General features: G+C 40.5%; 1 protein-coding gene across 1 annotated transcript; it reads right to left on the bottom strand.

The window, feature by feature from the left end:
- Positions 1–2,276: 2,276 nt before the first annotated feature.
- On the bottom strand, positions 2,277–3,633 carry LOC100423831 (late cornified envelope protein 2D-like). The gene is made up of 2 exons (XM_002801786.4): positions 3,505–3,633; positions 2,277–2,850 (listed from the first exon to the last, which is right to left on the bottom strand). The coding sequence occupies exon 2, from the start codon at positions 2,827–2,829 to the stop codon at positions 2,497–2,499; it is 333 nt and encodes a 110-aa protein (XP_002801832.2). The 5' UTR covers positions 2,830–2,850; positions 3,505–3,633; the 3' UTR covers positions 2,277–2,496.
- Positions 3,634–21,490: the final 17,857 nt, after the last annotated feature.

Consider the following 21,490-nt stretch of genomic DNA (forward strand, 5'->3'; position numbering starts at 1 on the left):
CTTCATTCTTAACTTGTATCTTTAAATTTTGGCCAGAACCAAACCATGTCCAGATATCAAAATTTACACTTTTCCATTCCCCTTGTATGCACAAGCAGCCAGTGAGATTTAAGAAATTGTTGGGACTTTAGGAAAGCTCAGGTATGAGACTTTACTGGGGTCAGGGCCTTTTACCCACCCATTCTCCTTCTTCCTACTTGAAGCACAGCCTTGCAGATCAGAGCTCCATCATGCACCCTGATATCACCAACTGCCTCCCAGGAAACAACTGCTAACAATGAATTGACAAGACAGAGGGGTATCCATCTCTGAAGACTCCAGGGAACCACCATACCAGCCATGGACTACTGACCTCTGACTTCATCATATATGAGTGGAAATAGCCTGCTTTCCTTTTTAAATTGCTATGATTTTGTGTTCCTCTGATAGCATCAGAACATAATTTCTAACACACCTGCACACATGCCAAATACAAGGTAAGATGCAACTAAAAACAAATGTTAGACTGGATAAAGAAAATGAGGCAGATATATACCATGGAATACTATGCAGCCATAAAAAAGGATGAGTTCATGTCCTTTGGGGGTACATGGATGAATCTGGAAACCATTGTTCTCAGCAAACTAACACAGGAACAGAAAACCAAACACTGCAGACGCCAGGTGTCTCATAATTGGGAGTTGAAAAATGAAAACACGTGGACACATGTAGGGGAACATCACACACCGGGGCCTGTCAGTGGGTAGGGGGCTAGGGGAGGGATAGCATTAGCAGAAATACCTAATGTACTTGACAGGTTGATGGGTGCAGCAAACCACCATGGCACATGTATACCTATGTAACAAACCTGCACGTTCTGCACATGTATCCCAGAACTTAAAGTATAATTATAAAAAAAAAAACAGTTAGATGGGAAATTATTCTGTGTATGGAGGGTTAGATAGAGAAAGGAAGTTGCTCACCATGAAAGGAACACATGGAGGCCCAGATAGCAGGCCCACTGGGGAAGGGAATGGCCGGTAGGTTGCTCTTACTTAAGGCAGAGGTCCCTGAAAGCAGACCCAGTGTCCACCTCTCTGTAGGCCAGTCTTCAACTGCCCCAGGCAACTTTAGGTCCCCTGCTTGGCATTCCATTTTGTACTGTTTGGTTTTTTCGTTTGTTTTGCTGCTCACATGTAAACACTAAGGACAGGGGAAAACTTCTTAACCAACTCAAGGAACCCTGAAGCTATAAAAGCAAAGAAAGTCATATTTGAGTATATAAAAACTAAAAACGTTTCCATAGCAAAAGCTATTATAAACAGATTCAATTAAATCTGATGATTAACTGTTTTAATAAAGACAGATCAAGGTTAATATCTTTGATGTATCAAGAGCTCTTGGAATTTGAAAAGAAAATTTAAAATCATATTATAAATTTTGTAGAAATGGCCAATGTACCTATTTTTGGAAGCTCAAAATTACTACTGGTCAGGGACTTGAAAATTCAGTCAAAAATGAGACTGGCAAAAATAATGAATAGCATCAAGTCAAATCAACTGACTCAGTGCAGAGGGTGATTTAAAATGCATAGAGTACAGAATCTCAGACTGGTTAAACAGTTGGGTGTTTGTCTTAGCAGCAGTAAGGATGAGGAGGGAGATGAACATCTTAATAAGAGACTCCATCTCTGTCAGAATCTCTCTGCACTGAATCCATCATCTTCATGTAGACACCTGTCAGCCTGAACCTAAGAAGCACTAGTCCTTATTTCCCCCTGCTGTGTCGCTTCTCCCTTAACACTGAGAGGAAGAGACACTAGGTGTCTGAGGGGCAAGTCAAAAGGCGGATTTTAAGCAGAGTCACCCTCCCAGGACGGAAGTTCACTGACCATGGGCTGTACTTTGCAGGAGGAGAGGTCTCAACTTTCGTTTCAAGCATTTTATTCAACTATTGATCCTAACAGCAGGGAAGTTTTGCTTCACAGAAGTGTGTTCTTCTCACTAGAGAAGAACAAGTCAACAGAGGTTCCCAACCTTCCCAATGTCTGGAATAGACAGAGAATTAGAACATGTGTCTGGCTTAGTGGAGAGAAAGGCAAAGCTGCCATAACCAGATGTGACCCTCTAGGATCTCCATCTATTCTCCAGTTGGGGTAATCAGTTCCTCGGAGCAGCCTTTCATGTATCAGCTACTCATGTCCTGTCCTTGCCTCATGAAGAGAATTTCTCTGAGGCTCTCACCTTTGGAAGACATTAGAAATCTCAGAAGGGAAGAGAATGACCAAGATATTTAGCGAGTCAGAAATCAGAGCTTTATCATAATATGAAGCAAAAGAGGAAGAGAAGGCTTCCATTTGGGGTGCTCCATCAAGCACGAAGTTCTTCCAGGGAAGCCCCATGAGTCTCTGCGGTCTCTGACGACCCATGAATGGAATGAGAGGAAGTGGAAAGAGTATCCATCAGGCTGTAGCATGTTCTTGACCATTCAGTCCCAAGAGCTCCTCTGAAGACCAGGTCAACAGCAGCCCCCAGAGCTGTGGCAGCAGCCAGAGCCCCCAGAAGGTTCACTCTCACAGCAATCTGGGCTCTGGTGCCGACGCCGGTGGAAGAGACGGGGCCTGTGGTGGCTCACGCAGCAGCCACCACTCCCAGAGCTGCAGCAACCCCCAGAGCTGGGACCACAGCAGCCCCCAGAGCTGGGACCACAGCAGGAAGAGACTGCAGGGGAACATGGAGCTGGGCACTGGGGTGGGCATTTGGGAGGACACTTAGGTGGACATTTTGGGGTACACTTGGGAGGACACTTGGGAGGAGGCTGGCACTGCTGCTGGTTTTGCTGGCAAGACATGCTGGCAGGAGTTTAGTCAACCTAAAAGATAATAATAAAACTATTTAAATATTTCAAAGCAAAGGTCATAAGTATACCTCTTCTAAAATCAATGCATGGATGAAGAAAAATGATAGTTAGATCATACAATCCCATCAGTAACCTGAAAGAAACAACTTGAATCTTTCCTCCAGATAAAAGTACATAGATTTAAAAAATCAACAGAATGAGCTTCTTATTCTTCCTTTCATGGGGAAACTGGGATTGCTCTGTCCTCACAAGCCTGAATAGAGTATTCACAGCTCCATGAAGTACCTGTTCTCTTAATACAAGCCCAGCACCCAGGTGGGTGTTGCAGACACGCCAGGGATCCTCTGGAAAATGTTTAGCCATGAAAACTCCAGGTAAAAGGGCCTGGCCTGAAGCAGTTGACAATTTCCATGGTGCAAATCTGCCCAAGATGGCGAACATGAAGTCATTGAAGACAGAGTTGGAAAAGATGGGCAGAGTTAGCTATTCCCTTCGATATGAGCTCCAGCAAGTCCCAGAGCTTCTAGAGATTTGAGGCAAACTGAGTCCTATTCCTGCTCAGCATGGCAGAACACAAGCACACAACTCTCTTTCTCCAGCCTACCTCCATCCTCCCCATCCCTCTGCCCTGCTCATACCTCTCTGGTATCCCAGGTGGCCACTCACCCTGGTCACACGCAGGAGCACAGACACCTCCCTGGGGAGTCAGAGCAGATGAGGTGCTGAAGCTGGATGTGTCTTTTATAGGGCCCAGGCTTGGCTCTGGGAAGAGCAGGAGGTGGCTCTTGCACAACCAGGCACGTGCTGGGTCATTCCTGACATTCTCCTGCCTCCTTGTCCCTGCAATCCAAAGAGGCCTCAGGAGCTTCCAGGACTCCTCTCTGGGGCTGGAGTCTAGGGAGGCTTTAGCCAGTCAGAGCCTCCACCAGGCGGAACCCTAAAGAGTTAACTTAGGGAACCCAAGGCACACATGCCTGGATATGGCTCTGTTGGTTGCATCTTTTTATGCATGTCCACTGAGGAAACATCAGTTCTGAGCCACAGCTTTCTCTGACCTTGTGGAAATGTTCCATTACAACTCCCTCCACCCTGAGCAGTTTCTCTTCCATGTTCTGCTGTGGATCCAGCCATCCCAGGAGGCTTCTACAGCCTTGGCTCTTTCTAGGCATCCCTCCCTTGCCTAGGCTCTTAGCCCTTCCTCCTGGCCTCTGAGTTTCTGCTTTTCCTCCGATTCATCATGACAAGCCATTCGCTGTATTAAATCTGAGTTGATTCTGTGGTCTAGAGCAAGGAGAATGATTGAGAATAAGCAATTCCCCTCTAAAATCTAAATGTTTCCTTTAGTCAAAGGAATTGTATTGAATCCATTACTGGAATCAGGAAACTTGCATATGCTAACTGGGTAGTCTATAGAAGCAGCTAGAACAATTAGTAACAATTGCTAGAGTGTCACTATGATACTATGAGTATCAGTTCTCATATGTAATGGCCGTTATAAACCAGGTATACCTATCTCACTGAGCTGTTTTTAATATTAAGTGAGAAATAAGAAAAAGTTTGATAGGACACTATGTGCCTGATAGGCCCTTAATAAATATGTGTTTCAAAGAAAACTAATGCCATGTATTGGGTACTTGCTCAGGTCTTATGTGTCATTAACACAATAGTTAGCTTCTAACTGAGGGATTCTATTCCCATTGTCAGCTTCTAACTGAGGGATTCTATTCTAGTTATCCAATCCTATTATCAGATCTGATTCCTGCTCTCAGACAGCTTTTACCTGAAGGATAAAGTAAGTCAACAGTGTGACCAGAGCAGTGTATTCAAAAGGCATTCCTTGAAAGCCTACAACATTCTTGGAGCATGTATGTCCAGACACAGGGATATAGAGGTGAATAATAAGTAGCCCATGACCTCAAGGACTGTAGAATTTAGTGGCCTTTTTGAAGATGACTGCAGACAAACATGGGCACCAAAGGAGATGACGTCTGGGGACTGAACCTCCTGAGTCACTATTTCCCAATATGATTCGAACATGTTAGTTCATTCCACTGTCTTCATGGTGATATCACCCTCAGCTTCCTCATACTCTTTGACAAAGATACTTGTAACAATGTTGTAAGTGAGGAAGTAGGGGGGGCAAACCTATGTTTGTGTGTGTGTGTGTGTGTGTGTGCACATGTGCGTGCGCACTGTATGTGTGTATGTTGTATTCATATAAAAGTGCAGGTGAAATGAACATGCACATACATGAGCATCTGGACTGAGTGGCTGAATGAGCAATGGAAGAACTAATGGGATCCGATCCCCTGGGAAACAAGAAATGGGATATAAGCAGCTCTTCAACGTATCCCCTTTGTCCGTTTATAACTCAGAAAATGTTGAGAATTGGTTCACAAGTCAGCGAAGAAACACCTGCCTGCAAGTATTCTTGCTTCTGTCTCCACAGTTCTCACACCATCATATGTGATGCCTCTGTGCCAGGAGAACCTGTGTTAAGTTGCCCATGTTCCCTCAGGGGCCAGCCAACCCTGAGGATCAATGCATGATTGCAAGACCTCATAAACGAGCACATAGGTGTCATGAGAAGAACATCCTGGTGGTGATTTCAGACATTTCATCAGAAGTTCACCTCATCTAGAAAGTCAGTATCCTGCAGGCTGGTCTCTCCATGTAGTTCCTTGATTTGTCTCCCTGGGAACTTAAACTCCATATATTCCAAAAAATTATTCCCCAGGAAATTCTGGAACTTTATTTTAGCCACAGTACAAGTAAAAGCTTTACAGGTATCTTGATGTATCTCACCTTATTTAATAGATTCACTAATCCAAATTTTCCCTTTACTATATCTTTGTAGGCCTTTTGATCTTCTTGTCAATACTGTCTGGCACTGTCTGGTTGGACCTGTTTTCACTCCCGAAAGAGTAAGTGTGGAGATAAGAGTTTATTTAACTATAATTTCAAAAAAGTTAAAAGTATATTTATATATGTTAATATATTACAGACATATATCAAAGATTTTTTCACTTGTTAGTAAGGGAACCAGCATGATAGTAATGCTGGTTCAAAGAATTGGAGATAACAAAGTATATACAGTCAGAGGAAAAACTTCTAAAACAAGATTGCAAATTTAGATACATACTGGTTACACTTTTAAAAGACAATGAAACCATGAGGTTATAAATCTTCTGTTAAGTCCAGTCTAGCTTTACAGAGTCTGGGCCTTAATCAACACCAAATATAGTAAGTAAAATCAACCCACCAATTTAAAAAAAAATTCCTAGAGTGTCCCCATAAATCTTAGGCAAGGTTGTTAATTACTGGGAAGAAGTAAAACTTTAAAAGACTGATCAGAAATCACTTTTTGGCTTAATTTTAAGTTCTGGACAATTTTATCCCCTAATTTTTAACAAGAAATGATTCCACAGGAAAGTGGGGCTTCAGAACCCAGGTCCAGAATGGCTCCTTGCTGAAGTCACATTTGGCTGATAGACATTAGAGGGGCATGAACTCCAGAATTCATGTGTCATGGTCCTGCTAGAACTGGGACTCATTTCAGATCTTAATATTAGCATAGCTTATAAGAGATGTTCTAATACTGCCCCGCATCTGTTTCGCCACGTCTGGGACCTGCCATTTTCCTTAGCTGGTTGCCCGGGTGAGTTTACCACTGGGCGCCATCGAACTGGCTCTTGACAGACCCATATGGGGATCTAAAGAGCAACAGCGGGAGTATGGAATATGAGAGGAGAAGAGGGCCCTGTGATTGGGAGCAGGACAGCAGAGGAGTATTCTGGGCAAAGCAAGAATTGGCCCGTCTAGTATTTACATACATATTTATATGACCTAAAGAAGATTGGTTTTATACTTATCTTAATTCATCAATTCCATGATACACTCTTCTTACATTTGTTAACAGCCCTTAAATCAGCATATAACATATGATTGGTGGCATGTAATAGTTGAATTTGCAACATTTTTCTCTTTCTTTATGGTGCATGAAATAAGGGTGCCCCTTACAACTGATAGCCTCTTAAAGCTCATGAAATACAGTAGGTAGGAATGGGATATGTAGATATGAAATGAAATGATGAGAGACAGAAATTGACATTGATTTAGCATTAGTTTTGTTTTCAGGAATGTTGCTTCTAACACTTTTAACTTGGAGTAATATGTTTCTTCACAGGTACTAATTAGATACTAATGCATTGTATAAACTATCTGCCAGCACACCATGAATAGGTTTAAAAGGGCAAAACTATTCCCTTCCTGGATCTAATTTATCTGAATTATTATTCAATTCACTTTCAAACTCAGATACTTTGACAAAACATCATCATCAATGCCAACACCTTTGAAGGGCACAGTGCCGCTCCAGTGCACAGCCCATGTTCATCTCCGGTTCTTCTTGTGTGACTGACCCCTGCATGGGAAGCAGCTCCAGCTTCATCAGCTCCCAGAGCTCCAGTTACTGTGCAGTGTCAGCAGCCTTGTCTGTGCTGTGCTGACTACACCTCTGTGGAACCAAAGTGCAAAGAGCAAAGACCAAGGACTTCCCCAGCCGAATGCTGTGCTCCATCTCTCCAGTCCTCCTAGTTTTATGCAACATCTATGCACTTACTTCCCAATAAAAACCAAGACAGAGCCCATCATTTTTCATGACCCAGACAGCACTCTTTATAGACTATCATGGGATAAAACTATGTTAATTACATATGATCACTACACACACACACCCCAACACCCTCACTGCCTATGTCCATTTATATCCAGTATTTCTATCTTCTTAATCACTGGAATTAGAAGAATTTCAGTTAGATGAATAGGTCACATTAAATATTATAATTGCAATCACTGCATATATATGCCTTGGGATTTCCCGGAGCAAGGAACTATTTCCAAAGATTCTGTGCTAAGCAAATTAGGTAATTATTAAGCAGGTCTTACAAGGGTAAATGAGAGAAAGATATGATCAGGTGAATTAAAAAAAACACAAAAAACAGAACATCTCTAAAGAGAAAACAATTTGAGGATTTCCTGAACTGTCCTCCATTAGTAAGTTCAAAAATCAGAGTTCATTAATTCACTCTCACATACATTCAGCAAGTATTGTTGACTATGTGGTCAACTCTGGAGATACAACATGATATGAAAGAAATATAATCTCTGCCCACTGTGACTATGTTTCAATGTAGAGACAGAAGCTTGACAAATAAAAGAAAATATATAATTACTAATTCTAAATGGTTCTCAACTTACGACAGTTGAACTTAGGATTTTTCAACTTTATTATTTCGGTAGAAATTATACTTGGGATTTTGAATTTTAATATTTTCCAAAGCTAGCAATACATCCTATGTCTGTGTTGATGCTTGGCACGCTGCTGCAGCTCCCAGTCAGCCATGGGGTTGCAAGAGTAAACAGTCAATACTCTATGGTATACGCTGTTGCCAGATGATCTTGCTCAACTGTTGGCTAATGTAAGTGTTCTGAGCCTGTTTAAGGAAGGCTAGGCTAAGCTTTGATGTTTGGTAGGTTAGTTATTTTAAATGTGTTTTTGGCTTAGGATATTTTCAACTCGCCATAGGTTTATCTGGATATAAACCCATTGTAAGTTGAGGAACACCTGTATAGGCATTCAGGTGGGTGGAACTATCCCACTGCAGGTTTTCAAATGTTGCTAGGAATTCCCGATGAGACCTAACCTTATTCCTCAAGGCCTTTCCTGATTGACTATTCTGGAGGTCCAACAGAGGTGGGTACTAAGATTGCTTAATAGCTCTCCACCACATCAGCCAGAAGGGTCTGTAGGCTGGAAAAACTGTAAACTGAGTGTCTTTGAGACATCCCCACCCCGAGGCTATAGGAGTGAAAAAGACAAGGAAGAACCACATAGGCATCCTTTCCGGATCACTGCACATTTGGAAATGGGCTTCTATTTTCATGTGTGGATGTCAAGAGGGCTTAATTCAATTAGCTTTACCTGTGCATGAGAAAGAACAAAGAATCAGAGCAGGGGATAATATGCTTCCTTCATTTGGACTCAGGGAAACCATGGCATTCCTCTGCAGAAATCCTCTTTTACATAACAGCTAGCTCAGCCACAGAGACTGAGCACAAAATTATAGATTTATCTCATATTTTATCATGAGAGCATTTGGGAAACAATGTCTTTTAATTTGCAAGGACATTTTCTTTCAGAGTCACTTAAACGACAATTATTTAAAGGAATATTTTGAATATATTATAGTAATATTTTCCCTGATACACCATTATATCCTTAATTTATTTATTTCAACAGTGTGTCCATATTTTAGGTTATTTATTTTGTCTTATTTTATTTATTAAAACAAAGCATTTATGTATTTTTAAAAGTTAATTTCTTTATGTTGGAAGGTTGATTTTTCTTCTATTCATCAAAAGTTAGGAACCTTAGCAATGTATTCAGGAAGAAGAAGTGGGAATTGGTAAGTAGATGGAAACATAAAATATTTAAAAATAGAAGCAAGGAAACTTGAAAATATTTATTGTGGCAAAGCAACTTGTTCAGAGCAATCACATCCAAACTTCAGGCGAGTAAATTTTGAGCCCAGCCCCAAGTCATTGTGCCAATGGCTGCTTCTGAGACACAGCTCAGGTGTAGCAATGCTCCGAGCCAAGCGCTCTTGAAAGGATGAAAGGCACTGATGAGCGAGACGCATGAGACGGGTGCAGGTCGTTGGTGTTTTGGTTTCTCAGGTGATGCTCAAAGTCCTGGTAGCAGCAGCCCCAAAGCAATAGCTGGAGCCCTGATGCCATCATCAGTGAGACCACAGCAGCTCCAGAGCTAGGCCCACAGCAGGAAGAGACTTGAACAGGGCACCTTAGGAGGTCCCTTAGGGGGACACTTTGGGGGGCACTTGGTAGTGAGCCCTTTAAAAAGAGGCTGGCACAGCTGCTGGGTTTGCTGGCAGGACATCTTGGTGGGAGTTCAGTCAACCTAAAAGCCAATACAGTTGTTTTACAGACTTGTTAAATGTTAGATCATTGTTTCCTCCTTTGGAATCTACCCTGGGGTTGCTGAAATATTGAACAAATCATAACCACACACACACACACACACACACACACACACACACACTCACTCAAGTCAAAGCCTCTATCTTGTTCATTTCTCTGTCTCTAAGATATGGCACAGTTCTTGTCACATAGATGATGTCCAATAAATATAGATTTCCCCCTGAAATGGAAGCACCATAAGAACAGCGATTATCCTCCCCTCTTTTGCATACTTCTGTATTCTAATGTCTAGAATAACACCAGGTAATTAATAGGAGCTCAATAAATAGCTGGTGATACAAGAATAATATATGAATGAATAAACGAATGAGATACAAGAATAATATATGAATGAACAAACGAACGAGAAAAGAAAGGTAGCCAAGAAGGGAGGGAGGAAGAGAGTGGGGAAGGGAAGGAGGGAGGGAATTATAGCTGAGGTAGAGGAAAGGATACCAGTTGGCATTTCATGGTAATATTGGGTATTGCCATTTTCTCTGGGTGCCTCTGCCATCTTCTCTAAGCATCTAGAAATGGATCTGTGAGATGTGAATAGCGTGGAATAATCCCTCCCCAGCCAGCTGACTCAGTTGCCAGAAGCCAGACATTGGCAAGAGTTTGGATTGGCTAATCCCTCTAATTCCCAGGGACTCCTAATTCCTAGGCTGGATCTTCCTAGGCAACATCTCTACTCCTATTACCCACTTTTCTCCTGTCTTTCCTTTCCCCCTGTGATTTTCAACAGCTACTTACCCTTTCAGTTGTGCTCTAAGTTCCAAAAGACCCACTCACACTGGTCAGACCCAGGTGTGGAGCAGGCAGACCTGAGGATGTCAGGGCAGATGAGAAGTGGGGTCCTGACACACATTTTATAGGCAGGCACTCGCCTGACTGGGCCTTAGTGAGCCATGGTTCTGGGTGGAGCAGGAAGTGGCTCCTCCCATACTGGGGCATCTGCAGGGTAATTCCTGACATTTCCCTCCCTGCCTCTTCAATCCATCCTTCCCGGGGAGATACTGAGTTACTCTTCTGAAGCTAGAGAACGAAATCTCACCAAAGTATATTATTTCCTAGGCTGCGACTCCATGAAGCAGCATGAGGATTCCTGACCCTTGAGACAAGAATCTGGTTTCTCAAGACTCTATGGTCCTGTTCCTTCTTGGAAATAAATAAATAAGTTTCCTCTCTTCCTAATTCAGTCTGTGATCCAGCTTCTCGCTCTCTTTCTCTTTTCAAAAACATACATTAACTATAAATTTTTAAACAGGACTGTTTAAAAATATTTTTTCAAAATAAGGGATCTATTACATTCATTGAATGTCGGTGTTCTCCGTGTCTATCAAAGATCTTCTGTAAGAATTGGATACTTACACTCTTTCCCTTCACAGAGTCTTCCTAATTTTAAGAAACTATGTTTTGCTCTTACATTTTACTCAAACATTTGACATTTCAATGCCTCTCTGCTAGCAAGAAAGAGTATAAATATCTAAGATTTCTTAAAACATCGGGTACAGTTGCTTTTGAATTATATAGACCTATTTTCATTTTATAGGTCACATTTTTCTGCCAGTAAAATTGTTACCAGTTCACAAAATGAAATAAGTACATTATTATTTCAGGATATTCTTTTAGTCCATCAGTTCCTCCATGTTAACCTATTAGAGATTTGTATCAGTCTGTGTCCATTCAGGAAAACAAAAACACTCCTTATTTTGACAGAAACAATAAGCATTGGATTAAACAGGTATTAGAGGATTGAAAAGGCAAATGGAGAATTCTAGCATCACACGGAGCAGCTATGGCCACACTAAGGATAGGGAACAAGGGAAAGGGGGTTGGACTTCTTGAAACCTAGAGACCCGCAGAGCGAGAACCCAAACTTCTGAGGTGGGACACTGGCTAGTGGGGCCTGTGCTTCTGAGGAAAGGAGAAGAGGATAGTTCTGGAAGTGTGGCGAAAGCTGGGAACAGGAACCAACTGCTACTGCCAGATTTAAAAAAAAAAAAAAAAAAAAAAAAAAAAAACTGTGAGGTGACTCTTACGGGCCTTTCTCTCCTGACTTCTGCGTCCTCTTGCGCCCCCTAGTGACAAGACTTAATAGAGGACTACCAGCAAAGTAGAACCACAGTTGCAAAGCCGAGGCCAACATCACAAAGTAGAGCCCAGAAGGGTAGGTTTGGAGCTGACAGACGTGAGTTTATGAGTCCACAGAGAGCTGCTGGGGTAGATGGAGAAAACAGAGAAGCATGTTTCAAGCAGGGATGCGTGCATGATTCCACACTTTAAAAGTGCAACTAAAGTCAGTAAACGCAGAGTAAGTAGATCTATGTGACTCCAATTGAGGGTTTGTATTGCTGAAAAAGAACTCAAACAAATTTACAAGAAAAAAACAAACAACCCCATCAAAAAGTGGGCAAAGGATATGAACAGACATTTCTCAAAAGAAGACATTCATACAGCCAACAGACACAAGAAAAAATGCTCATCGTCGCTGGCCATCAGAGAAATGCAAATCAAAACCACAATGAGATACCATCTCACACCAGTTAGAATGGCGATCATTAAAAAGTCAGGAAACAACAGGTGCTGGAGAGGATGTGGAGAAATAGGAACACTTTTACACTGTTGGTGGGATTGTAAACTAGTTCAACCATTATGGAAAACAGTATGGCGATTCCTCAGGGATCTAGAACTAGATGTACCATATGACCCAGCCATCCCATTACTGGGTATATACCCAAAGGATTATAAATCATGCAGCTATAAAGACACATGCACACGTATGTTTATTGCGGCACTATTCACAATAGCAAAGACTTGGAATCAACCCAAATGTCCATCAGTGACAGACTGGATTAAGAAAATGTGGCACATATACACCATGGAATACTACGCAGCCATAAAAAAGGATGAGTTTGTGTCCTTTGTAGGGACATGGATGCAGCTGGAAACCATCATTCTTAGCAAACTATCACAAGAACAGAAAACCAAACACTGCATGTTCTCACTTATAGGTGGGAACTGAACAATGAGATCACTTGGACTTGGGAAGGGGAACATCACACACCAGGGCCTATCATGGGGAGGAGGGAGGGGGGAGGGATTGCATTGGGAGTTATACCTGATGTAAATGACGAGTTGATGGGTGCTGACGAGTTGATGGGTGCAGCACACCAACATGGCACAAGTATACATATGTAACAAACCTGCACGATATGCTCATGTACCCTAGAACTTAAAGTATAATAATAATTTTAAAAAAAGAAAAAAAAAGCCAAGTTGTAGTCAGCAGATGAAGTTGAAAATTAGGAGAAAAATTTTTACTTAATTGACTTCCTTCTATCAGGGGTAAGGAGACAGTGCAAGGTTTTGTGCAAGCCTCAAAGTGTTTACTGTCCAACAGTAGATTGGGAATTTAAAAAAAAAAAAAAAACCCTCTAGCTTTGGCTTTGCCTGCATTTTCATTTGTGACTGGGGATCAGTCACTTCACCTCTACGAGCATCAGTTTCTCCATCTAAGATCCATGTGACTTTAAAAATGTAATGGCAACATAATAAAAGCAGTTTTATATATTTTTTAAAAGTGCCTATCTGCAGCTCCAACAAGGGGAAGAAGCACGAATATCCAAATATATTTTCTTTTTTAAGAGATATTGTTATGTCACCTAGGCTGGTCTCAAACTTCTGGTCTCAAGCAATCCTCCCCCCTCAGTCTCCTGAGTAGCTCGGACTACAGGCACACACCACCATGCCTGGCTCTAATAGATTTTAAAATGTGTTTGATAACAAAAAAGTTTAATAAAATTCTAGTGTCAGTCAAAATGAAGAAAAAAAAAACCCTAAACTTGTGAGTTCCAGTTCAAGAAGGCTGACTGAATACATGCTGCAGACTTTTGCTAATTACTGTTTAGTGGAATAAGAATATTCTCCTTGATTACAGGTTTTCAGAGGTCTGTATTGTGAATGGTATTAAAGTTTGTTAAATGTTTTTCTCTACATCTATTAAGATGATCTTTTTGTTTTTTTCTTTAATCTGTAAATACACTGAATTACATTGGTAGATTTTCTAGTTACAAAACATACCTTTCCTTGCAAACTTTCCTCATTGGATAGGATGAAATAGTTATTGGGAGACCAGTTCTCCTTACTAACACAACTATAAAACTCAGATTAAACCAGAAATTGTATTTTGGAAGGCAGCAGAGAAGTGCTGAGGTAGTGTGAACTGGAGAAGCTAAGACTCCAGGGAGAGGAGCTGACTTCTGCAACCACTTTTAATCCCGAGAGCATCTGTCAATTCTGGGCAGGTAAAACACTGAGAATCCAGATTATTTTAAGCATGGAAAGAACATAGCTGGGAGACAAAGAAATCAGCTGAGCCTGTAGCAGAAACATGGGGACCCTCAAGTGCACACCTAGTTTTCTCCTAAGGTATTTGACAAGTTCGGGGAGATGCAGGACAATAAGCTAAAACCTAAGTGGGAAGTTTCTAGAATGTTGCAAAGCTTTTCGTGGTTTATGAGACAAAGATTACAGTTCAGGAATATATCTGTTAACTATGGCCTCAATTATAGTGCACAACAACAACGTAATAAACAAAATGCATAGAACAATTATTTCTTTAGTTTGTGAGAGTGCAGGTCTTCAGGGTGATAGAGGTCAAATCTGACCTAGGCTGGGCTCAGCTGGGTGGCTCAGCTCTGCTCCATAGGTCTTTCATTCCTCCTTTTGGGGCCTGTAGGCTATCTAGGACATGTTTTCTTGTGGGCATGGGATACCATCGCTGCTGCCTTATTCTATTAATCAAAGAAAGCCAGAAGGCCAAACTCGAGGTCAAGGGATTAGGAAATATATTTTGCTCCTCAGTGAGGGGAACTGCAAAGTCACAAGGCATAAAGGCATGAATACTGGCAACAATGCAATCTATCTCTACCATGGGAAACCAAGGGAGGGGAGGCATCACCAAATACTTCAGACAAATTCTAGATTTATCGAAGACTTGAAAGGAGAAGAAAAGCATATATCTTTATTTAGAAAAAATAAAGCAAATATGTATTACATGTTATCTGAGTGGAAAAATAATTTAAATATTTAAAATTAATGAAAACATAAATGTGTATACCCATAAAACAAGGAAATAAAAATGAGATGGCACACAATGTGAAAAATTTTACCATAAATAAAACAAAAATGTATATGAATGAAAACTAATTGTGAACAAATGAACTTTGATGTGTATGCATAATAAGTCTAAATGAAGAATAGAAATGAGCAATGTAAGTCCTCTGTTATGATTCTTAAAATATAAAAAGCATACTGCAGGGGAAACTTTGGCAGTCAGCATGCATGTACTGCCTGGATTATCTCTTGTCCCTTTTTATTGCTCTTGCGCACGCTGCCCACCCCACTCCCCACCTTCTGATGTTTTCCCAGCTTCAATAGCCAGCACCTGCAGCTCTTCATCAGTAGCTGGGCTGCCCTTGAGTTCTGGAGCCACTTTGCCCACACATGCAGAGAGCTGGAAGTACCAGGGATGTCCAGGTGGGCAGGTCCTAAATTCCCTTAGTTTTCTCCCATCTGAGAATGTCTTTATAAAACTTTCATTGCTGAAAGACAGAAAATTCTTTGCTGCATATAAATATCTGATTGACAATTGTCATTTTTGTTGTTTTCCTTCAGTACTTTAAAAATCATAAGCTGCCTTCTTCTGGCCTCTGTGATTTCTGATAAGAAATCTGCAACGATTTGAATCTTTGCTCCGGTTTTAGTGATGCATCGTTTTTTCTGGCTGTTTTCAGGATTACTCCTTTGTCTTTGGTTTTCAGCTGATGTTACCAGGGTTTTTTGAGCTTAGCTTGGGATCACTTTTGGTGATCTCATGAGTTTTGGATTCCCTTTGATTCTTGAATCTGTATGTGTATTTCTTTTACTAAACTTGAAAAGTTTCAACAGTTATTTCTTCACACATTTTTTTTTCAGTTCCACATTCATTCTTCTGTCTTTCTGGGATTTCAATGGCATGAATGATAGGTTTTGTTATTCTCTCACAGATCCCTGATGCTCTGCTAAGTTTTTGTTTGTTTTTCTCTCTGTTTTTTAGATTAGATTATTTATCTTGATCCATTTTCAAGTCTACTGACTCTTTCTTTGTCATCTCCATTCTGCTATTAAATTTACTCAATGGCTTTTTGAAAATTTAATTATTGCATTTTTTAGTTTTAACATTTCTATTTGGTTCTTCTTTATATCTCTTATTATTTTGCTGAGACTTTTTATTTTAACATTGTTTCAATATTGTTTATAATTGCTCATTTGAGCATTCATATAATAGCTGATTTAAAGTCTTTGCCAGATAATTTCAATATTTGTGTTGTCTGAGCATTGGTTTCTGTTTATTATTTTTTCCTATGTGAGTGACATTTTCATGGTTCTTCTTTTGCCAAGTAATTATGGTTTGTATGTTGGACACTTTTAACATTTTAAACAAGACTCCAGATCTTGTTTAAATTTGATGGAAAATGTTGATTTTTTTGTTTTAACAGGCAATCTTCCATGTAAAACTATTCCAATTATCAGTTAAGTTTTTGAAGTTTTTGTAGTGCTATTCATAACTGTCCAGAGTGAGTGCCAGCCAGCATCAGCCTGAGGTGTGGGAAGTAGAACCTGTATTAATGAGTCATCATATGTTTTTGTTTGCTAATTAGGATCAGATCCTTGCACATGTGTCCTTGCAGCAAACTCTGGAATTCATAAACAATTTTATGGGGTCTCTTACCTGAGCTTCTGTCTCTTCCTCTGCAATCTCCTCAGTACTTTCAGGTTCAGCGAGGCTCACCTTCATGGTCTTCTTGCCAGAAATTGAGCCTCTAGTTACCCTTCTCTGCCACACATTTATATGACTAGACCCATGTCTAAGACCAAGAATTGGGAAGACAGCGAGAGACAGAAAGCAATAGGGGTTGGCCCCATCCCTTTGAGATTATAGCTCCACAAAATGGAGAAGGAAGTTCCCCTTCTCACATTTTATGCCCCTGCTAGGTCCCTTATCAGCTGTTGCCACTGCCATCCACCATGGAGTTGCCTGAGATATGGGGTAAGAAAGAACAAGGAGATTGAAATGGGGGACTCCCACACCCTCTATGGGCTTACCCTTTTGCTCCTTAAGCCAGAACTAGCTGACTTCTTCAAAACCTCTCTATGTGCCCCACAGCACTCATTTCCAGGTTTCCAAATGCATTAAGTTCAGGCCAGGAGAAACCAAAGGAGGAAAAGGGAAGCTATGCACCTTTTCAGATCTACTTTTTGAATTCTCATGTCCTTCCGCTATCTGTCTGCTGCTATTTCTAGCTCCTAGCTAGCTAGCTCCTGTCAGTTTTCCTAGGTTTTTATGGTTGCATTGAGTGGAGGAAAGATAATTTTACTCCATCATACACAGAATAAAAGCCCCTGAATTGTAATGTGAAGTATTTATTCTAATTCATTGTCTTCCTTTCCTTCTTCAGGTATACAACTTCTGTATAAATTAGATCTCCATTGTGTATCTTCTATATTCATTACTTTCTGTCTTATCCTTTAGGGGTTTTTGTTGTTGTTGTTATTCTTTTATATTTTCTAACTTGTGTGTCCCTTATTGTATATTTAGTTGTATTTATTATTCCTGGGATATCTCATAAGGAGTTTTGTCTTTTGATTCAATTTCTTTTTCTGTGTCTTTTGATTCAATTTATTTTCATATCCATTGCATTTATAATATATTTTTTAAAAGTATTGGTCAGGCAAAAAGTGCTGATGAATTAAGAAGTTACTTCATAGAATCTCAAATAATCTTATGCATTCATTTTAAAAAATGGTGAATTATATCTAATACCTCTGATGCTAATGGAATCTTTTTAAATGCTTGTGACTTTACATATCTTACCATTTAGGCCTGTGAATTCATATTCTGCTAGGGAATATTAGAGATTCTGACTGGAAATAATTACGAGGGAAATACTCCAGTGTCTATGTCAAGGCCCCAGTGAGGTCAAGGCCCCACTTTATAGTCCAAGCACCAGGAAACCAGCTCATCAGGTGAAGACTTTACCTCAGTACTTCTCCTTCCCCCACCCCAGCAAAAAATATTACCTACTTTTTCTATTGTAATCTGACCACCTTCTAGGGGGTCAGAGAAGGAGGGATGAGGATGTGAAAACTCAAATTAAGTTTATCCCCACCCATATTCCTGAGTTCTTCACAGGAGCAGGGTTTCCCTATGTTTCCCTGGCTTTACTCAAGAGGGGACTTAAGCCTCCTCGGTAGCTCCCTGACCACCATATCCTGGGGTCTGAAAAGAGTTAAAATGAAAATTTGGCAGGAACTTTCATCCTTAAGGATGAGAAATATTTTTAAATAGAGGAGTTCCAATACCAGAATAGGCAAACGAACAAACAACAACAATAAATACCCAGAAAACCCACCGTGGCAAGAGTAATCTAGGTTAAAAAAAAAGAGAAAATATTATAAATTATCATCAAATATTATAAATTAAAAATTTATGTATCTTCATAACAATAATAAAGCAGAGAATAAAATATAAAAATAAAAGACTGTCAGTAACTATACACTGCCAACGCTGAAAGCTTAGACAAAATGGGAAGCATACATGAAAAAGTATAATCTAGTAAAATAAACTCAAGAAGAGACAAAAAGCATGAATTCTCTTATAACTAGTTAAGAAACTAAAGTACTATTAAGAGACATAGAAAACAATGGCCAAAATTGTTTTCTAGGCAAACAGTGCAAAACTATAAAGGAGGAGATCGTTTCAAATTTATTTAAGGATATTGGGCATAAAAATTCAATCATTTTGAAAAACAGATTAGCACTCTATTATAAATTTAAATTCTTAGCTACTAAATACACCAAGATTCAGCAATTCTGCTCCTAGAAGACATGTACAAGAATAAACATCTGAAAACCACAAAACTGCCAAATCCAGAGATGTCCTTTGGTCTTGCACAGACACACTTACCAGGATGAGTCTCAGAATTAGCTCAGGCTGCAGAGGTGTCCAAAATGATGAGGAAGAAGAACCAGGGATACCTTTCATAGGAGGAGTCCCCAGGCCGGGCTCAGAGATGAGCCTTGTCTGTGGAAGGAGCAGGAGAAAATCTCTCACAACCAAGGAACATGTAGGGCCATTCCTGACGTTCTCCTTCCAAAAGAGTTGTAGGAGCACTCTGGCCTCTCACTGGGGCCCAAGACCTGTGGGCCTTCAACAAATCACACCCTTTCTCAAATATAAGCCTCAGATGGCCTGATATCCCAAGAACCTGGTCACTGGGCTGAGGCTCTAAGGCCCGGGTCACTACGTGCCAGTCCCTTCTCATGAAATAGGTGGTCACATCTTTCTTGCCAGGCTTTGTGAGGTGGGGCTTAGATGAGACAAATAGGAAAGAGAGGATAGAAAACTTTAAGAGAGTTTTTTCAGAAGAATCTATAAGACTTGATGTCCCTTTGTGTATATATGATGGAGAAACGGGATAGATCAAAGATTGTACCAACATATCAAATGTCTTGACCAAAGAAATGATCATATGGTGGAAAGAGAACAAATGTTGGGAGGGGTGTAGATTTGAGGTCTTAGCCAGACCTTCTGATGAATGAAGAGGTTCTGGAGACATTTAGAGATACCACCTTGGAGATTATCGATTCCTGGTCTAAAGGGACTTTGAGATAAACTTCTGAAATCATCACCCTGGCATTAATCATTATTTATTCATACATCTAACATGATTATTTATTTATTTGAACAACCAAAATGTGTGGGGTATTTTACGGGGACCCAAGAGAATGAGAACAGGGTTTCTTTACTCAGCAGCTCTCACATTCTGATAGGATCAGAATTGTAGAGATAAACACACATATCTTATAATGTTTTACAATACTAGTAAGAAATCTTATGGAGTAGGGACAACTTTGTGAAATAGTATGCTGTTTCATACGCGTTGCGTTCATGGAACATTGAGAAGGCACACTAAAAAAAAAAAAATTGGACACCAGTGGGTGTAATGAAGTGCTTCTCTGTCCCCCAGTCACCAAAAACCAGGGGAATTGGCTTTTTTGTGCTTTTGTACCCTACCGCCAATTAAGTATGTGTGTGTGTGTGTGTGTGTGTGTGTGTGTGTGTGTGTGTGTGTGTACATGCATGGATGCACACACACACACCACATGTAAATACCCATACACTTCAATCCTGCCTCTCACTCCATCATGGTTGCTATAAACATCTCTTCACAGAGAATGAGGAAACTCAGGCTGATAACACCAAAGAAAAAGTTGGACTAATCGAAGTATCCCACATATCTCATTGCAAAGTAATGATTCAGGAGATGAGATTCAGAGCCACCTGCTTTGGACCTCATGGGCTTTTCTCAGGCAAAGAACTGCTTCAGAGATTCTAATGGACTGTGAGCTTCTCAAGGTCAGAGGTTGTGTCTGATTCACCTCCGAATCCCAAATTCCAGACTGATGTCCACAGACCTCATCTGGTGTGCTAAATGAATGTCCATTTAACCAAATACTTTGTTCATTTTTTGATCTATTTTACATTTGTCCTGAAAGCTTGTGGAGGGTAGGGACCTTGTCTGAAAATAGGTAATAAATAAATTGAGAATGGAGCACCTCTAACAGAGACTTAGAGGTCATACGTTTCTCCTTATTTGGGAACCTCACTGAGGGAGTGGCCACTGCCATTTAGTTCACAGCTGTATTCTGCTCCCTAAACAATGAATGGTAGAATGATAGGCTTCAATCAACGAAAAAATCTGACTAATCCAAACTCTTCCTTGATTATTCAATGTCAAGCTGTACTCAATCCCTCAGTCAATGTCACCTCCCGTTCCTCATTCCCAGGGATAACTGGACTCCAGGTTTAGAAGCTCCCCAGCATGGCAAGCCCTTCTCAGGCCACTTGTTAGAGTTTAGGAATAAGCTCCTTAAAAGTAGCAACCATAAGTGACCATCTCTAGAGCCCCCATAAGGCCTAGACGCTGTTCATTTATTTTAGCTTGCATTATTGAGCATCTTCTACATACCAAACATATGCTACATATTTTCATTTCTTAATGTTCAAATCAATGAGTATTAGGATACTCATTGATCATTTTAAAAAGAACACAGATGCCTAGGAAACATGAGTGATATTTCAAAGGTCATGAGTTAGAGCTAGAATTGACACCAGGTTCCCTGAGTGTAGTTACAGAGACCTAACCTCTATAACCTGCCTTCCTCTGGCCAAATTAAGAAAGAGTTAATTGTTTTGATTAAATCGGCTCAATCATCACTATCCTCACAACTGAAATAAATCAGAACAGCACAGCTGCTCTTCAGAGGACAGTTGAGGGAGAAGCGGAGACCCAGAGTCCACCCTGAAGGACAGGTCTCAGGAAGGATGGCTGGGTGGGGAGGGTTCTTCCTAATTCAAAACTCCAGAACAACCAGCCTAGGAATGGCTGGTACCTAAAGCAGGACCTCAAAGGCAAACCCCAAGTGTAGGGAAAATCAGAATGGAATGTTTCCACAACGAAAAATAAAAATAAAAAATAAAACAGCCTGTGACTTTAACCTGAGTTTT

Source organism: Macaca mulatta, chromosome 1 (genome assembly GCF_049350105.2).
Source record: "Macaca mulatta isolate MMU2019108-1 chromosome 1, T2T-MMU8v2.0, whole genome shotgun sequence".
Taxonomy (NCBI): Eukaryota; Metazoa; Chordata; class Mammalia; order Primates; family Cercopithecidae; genus Macaca; species Macaca mulatta.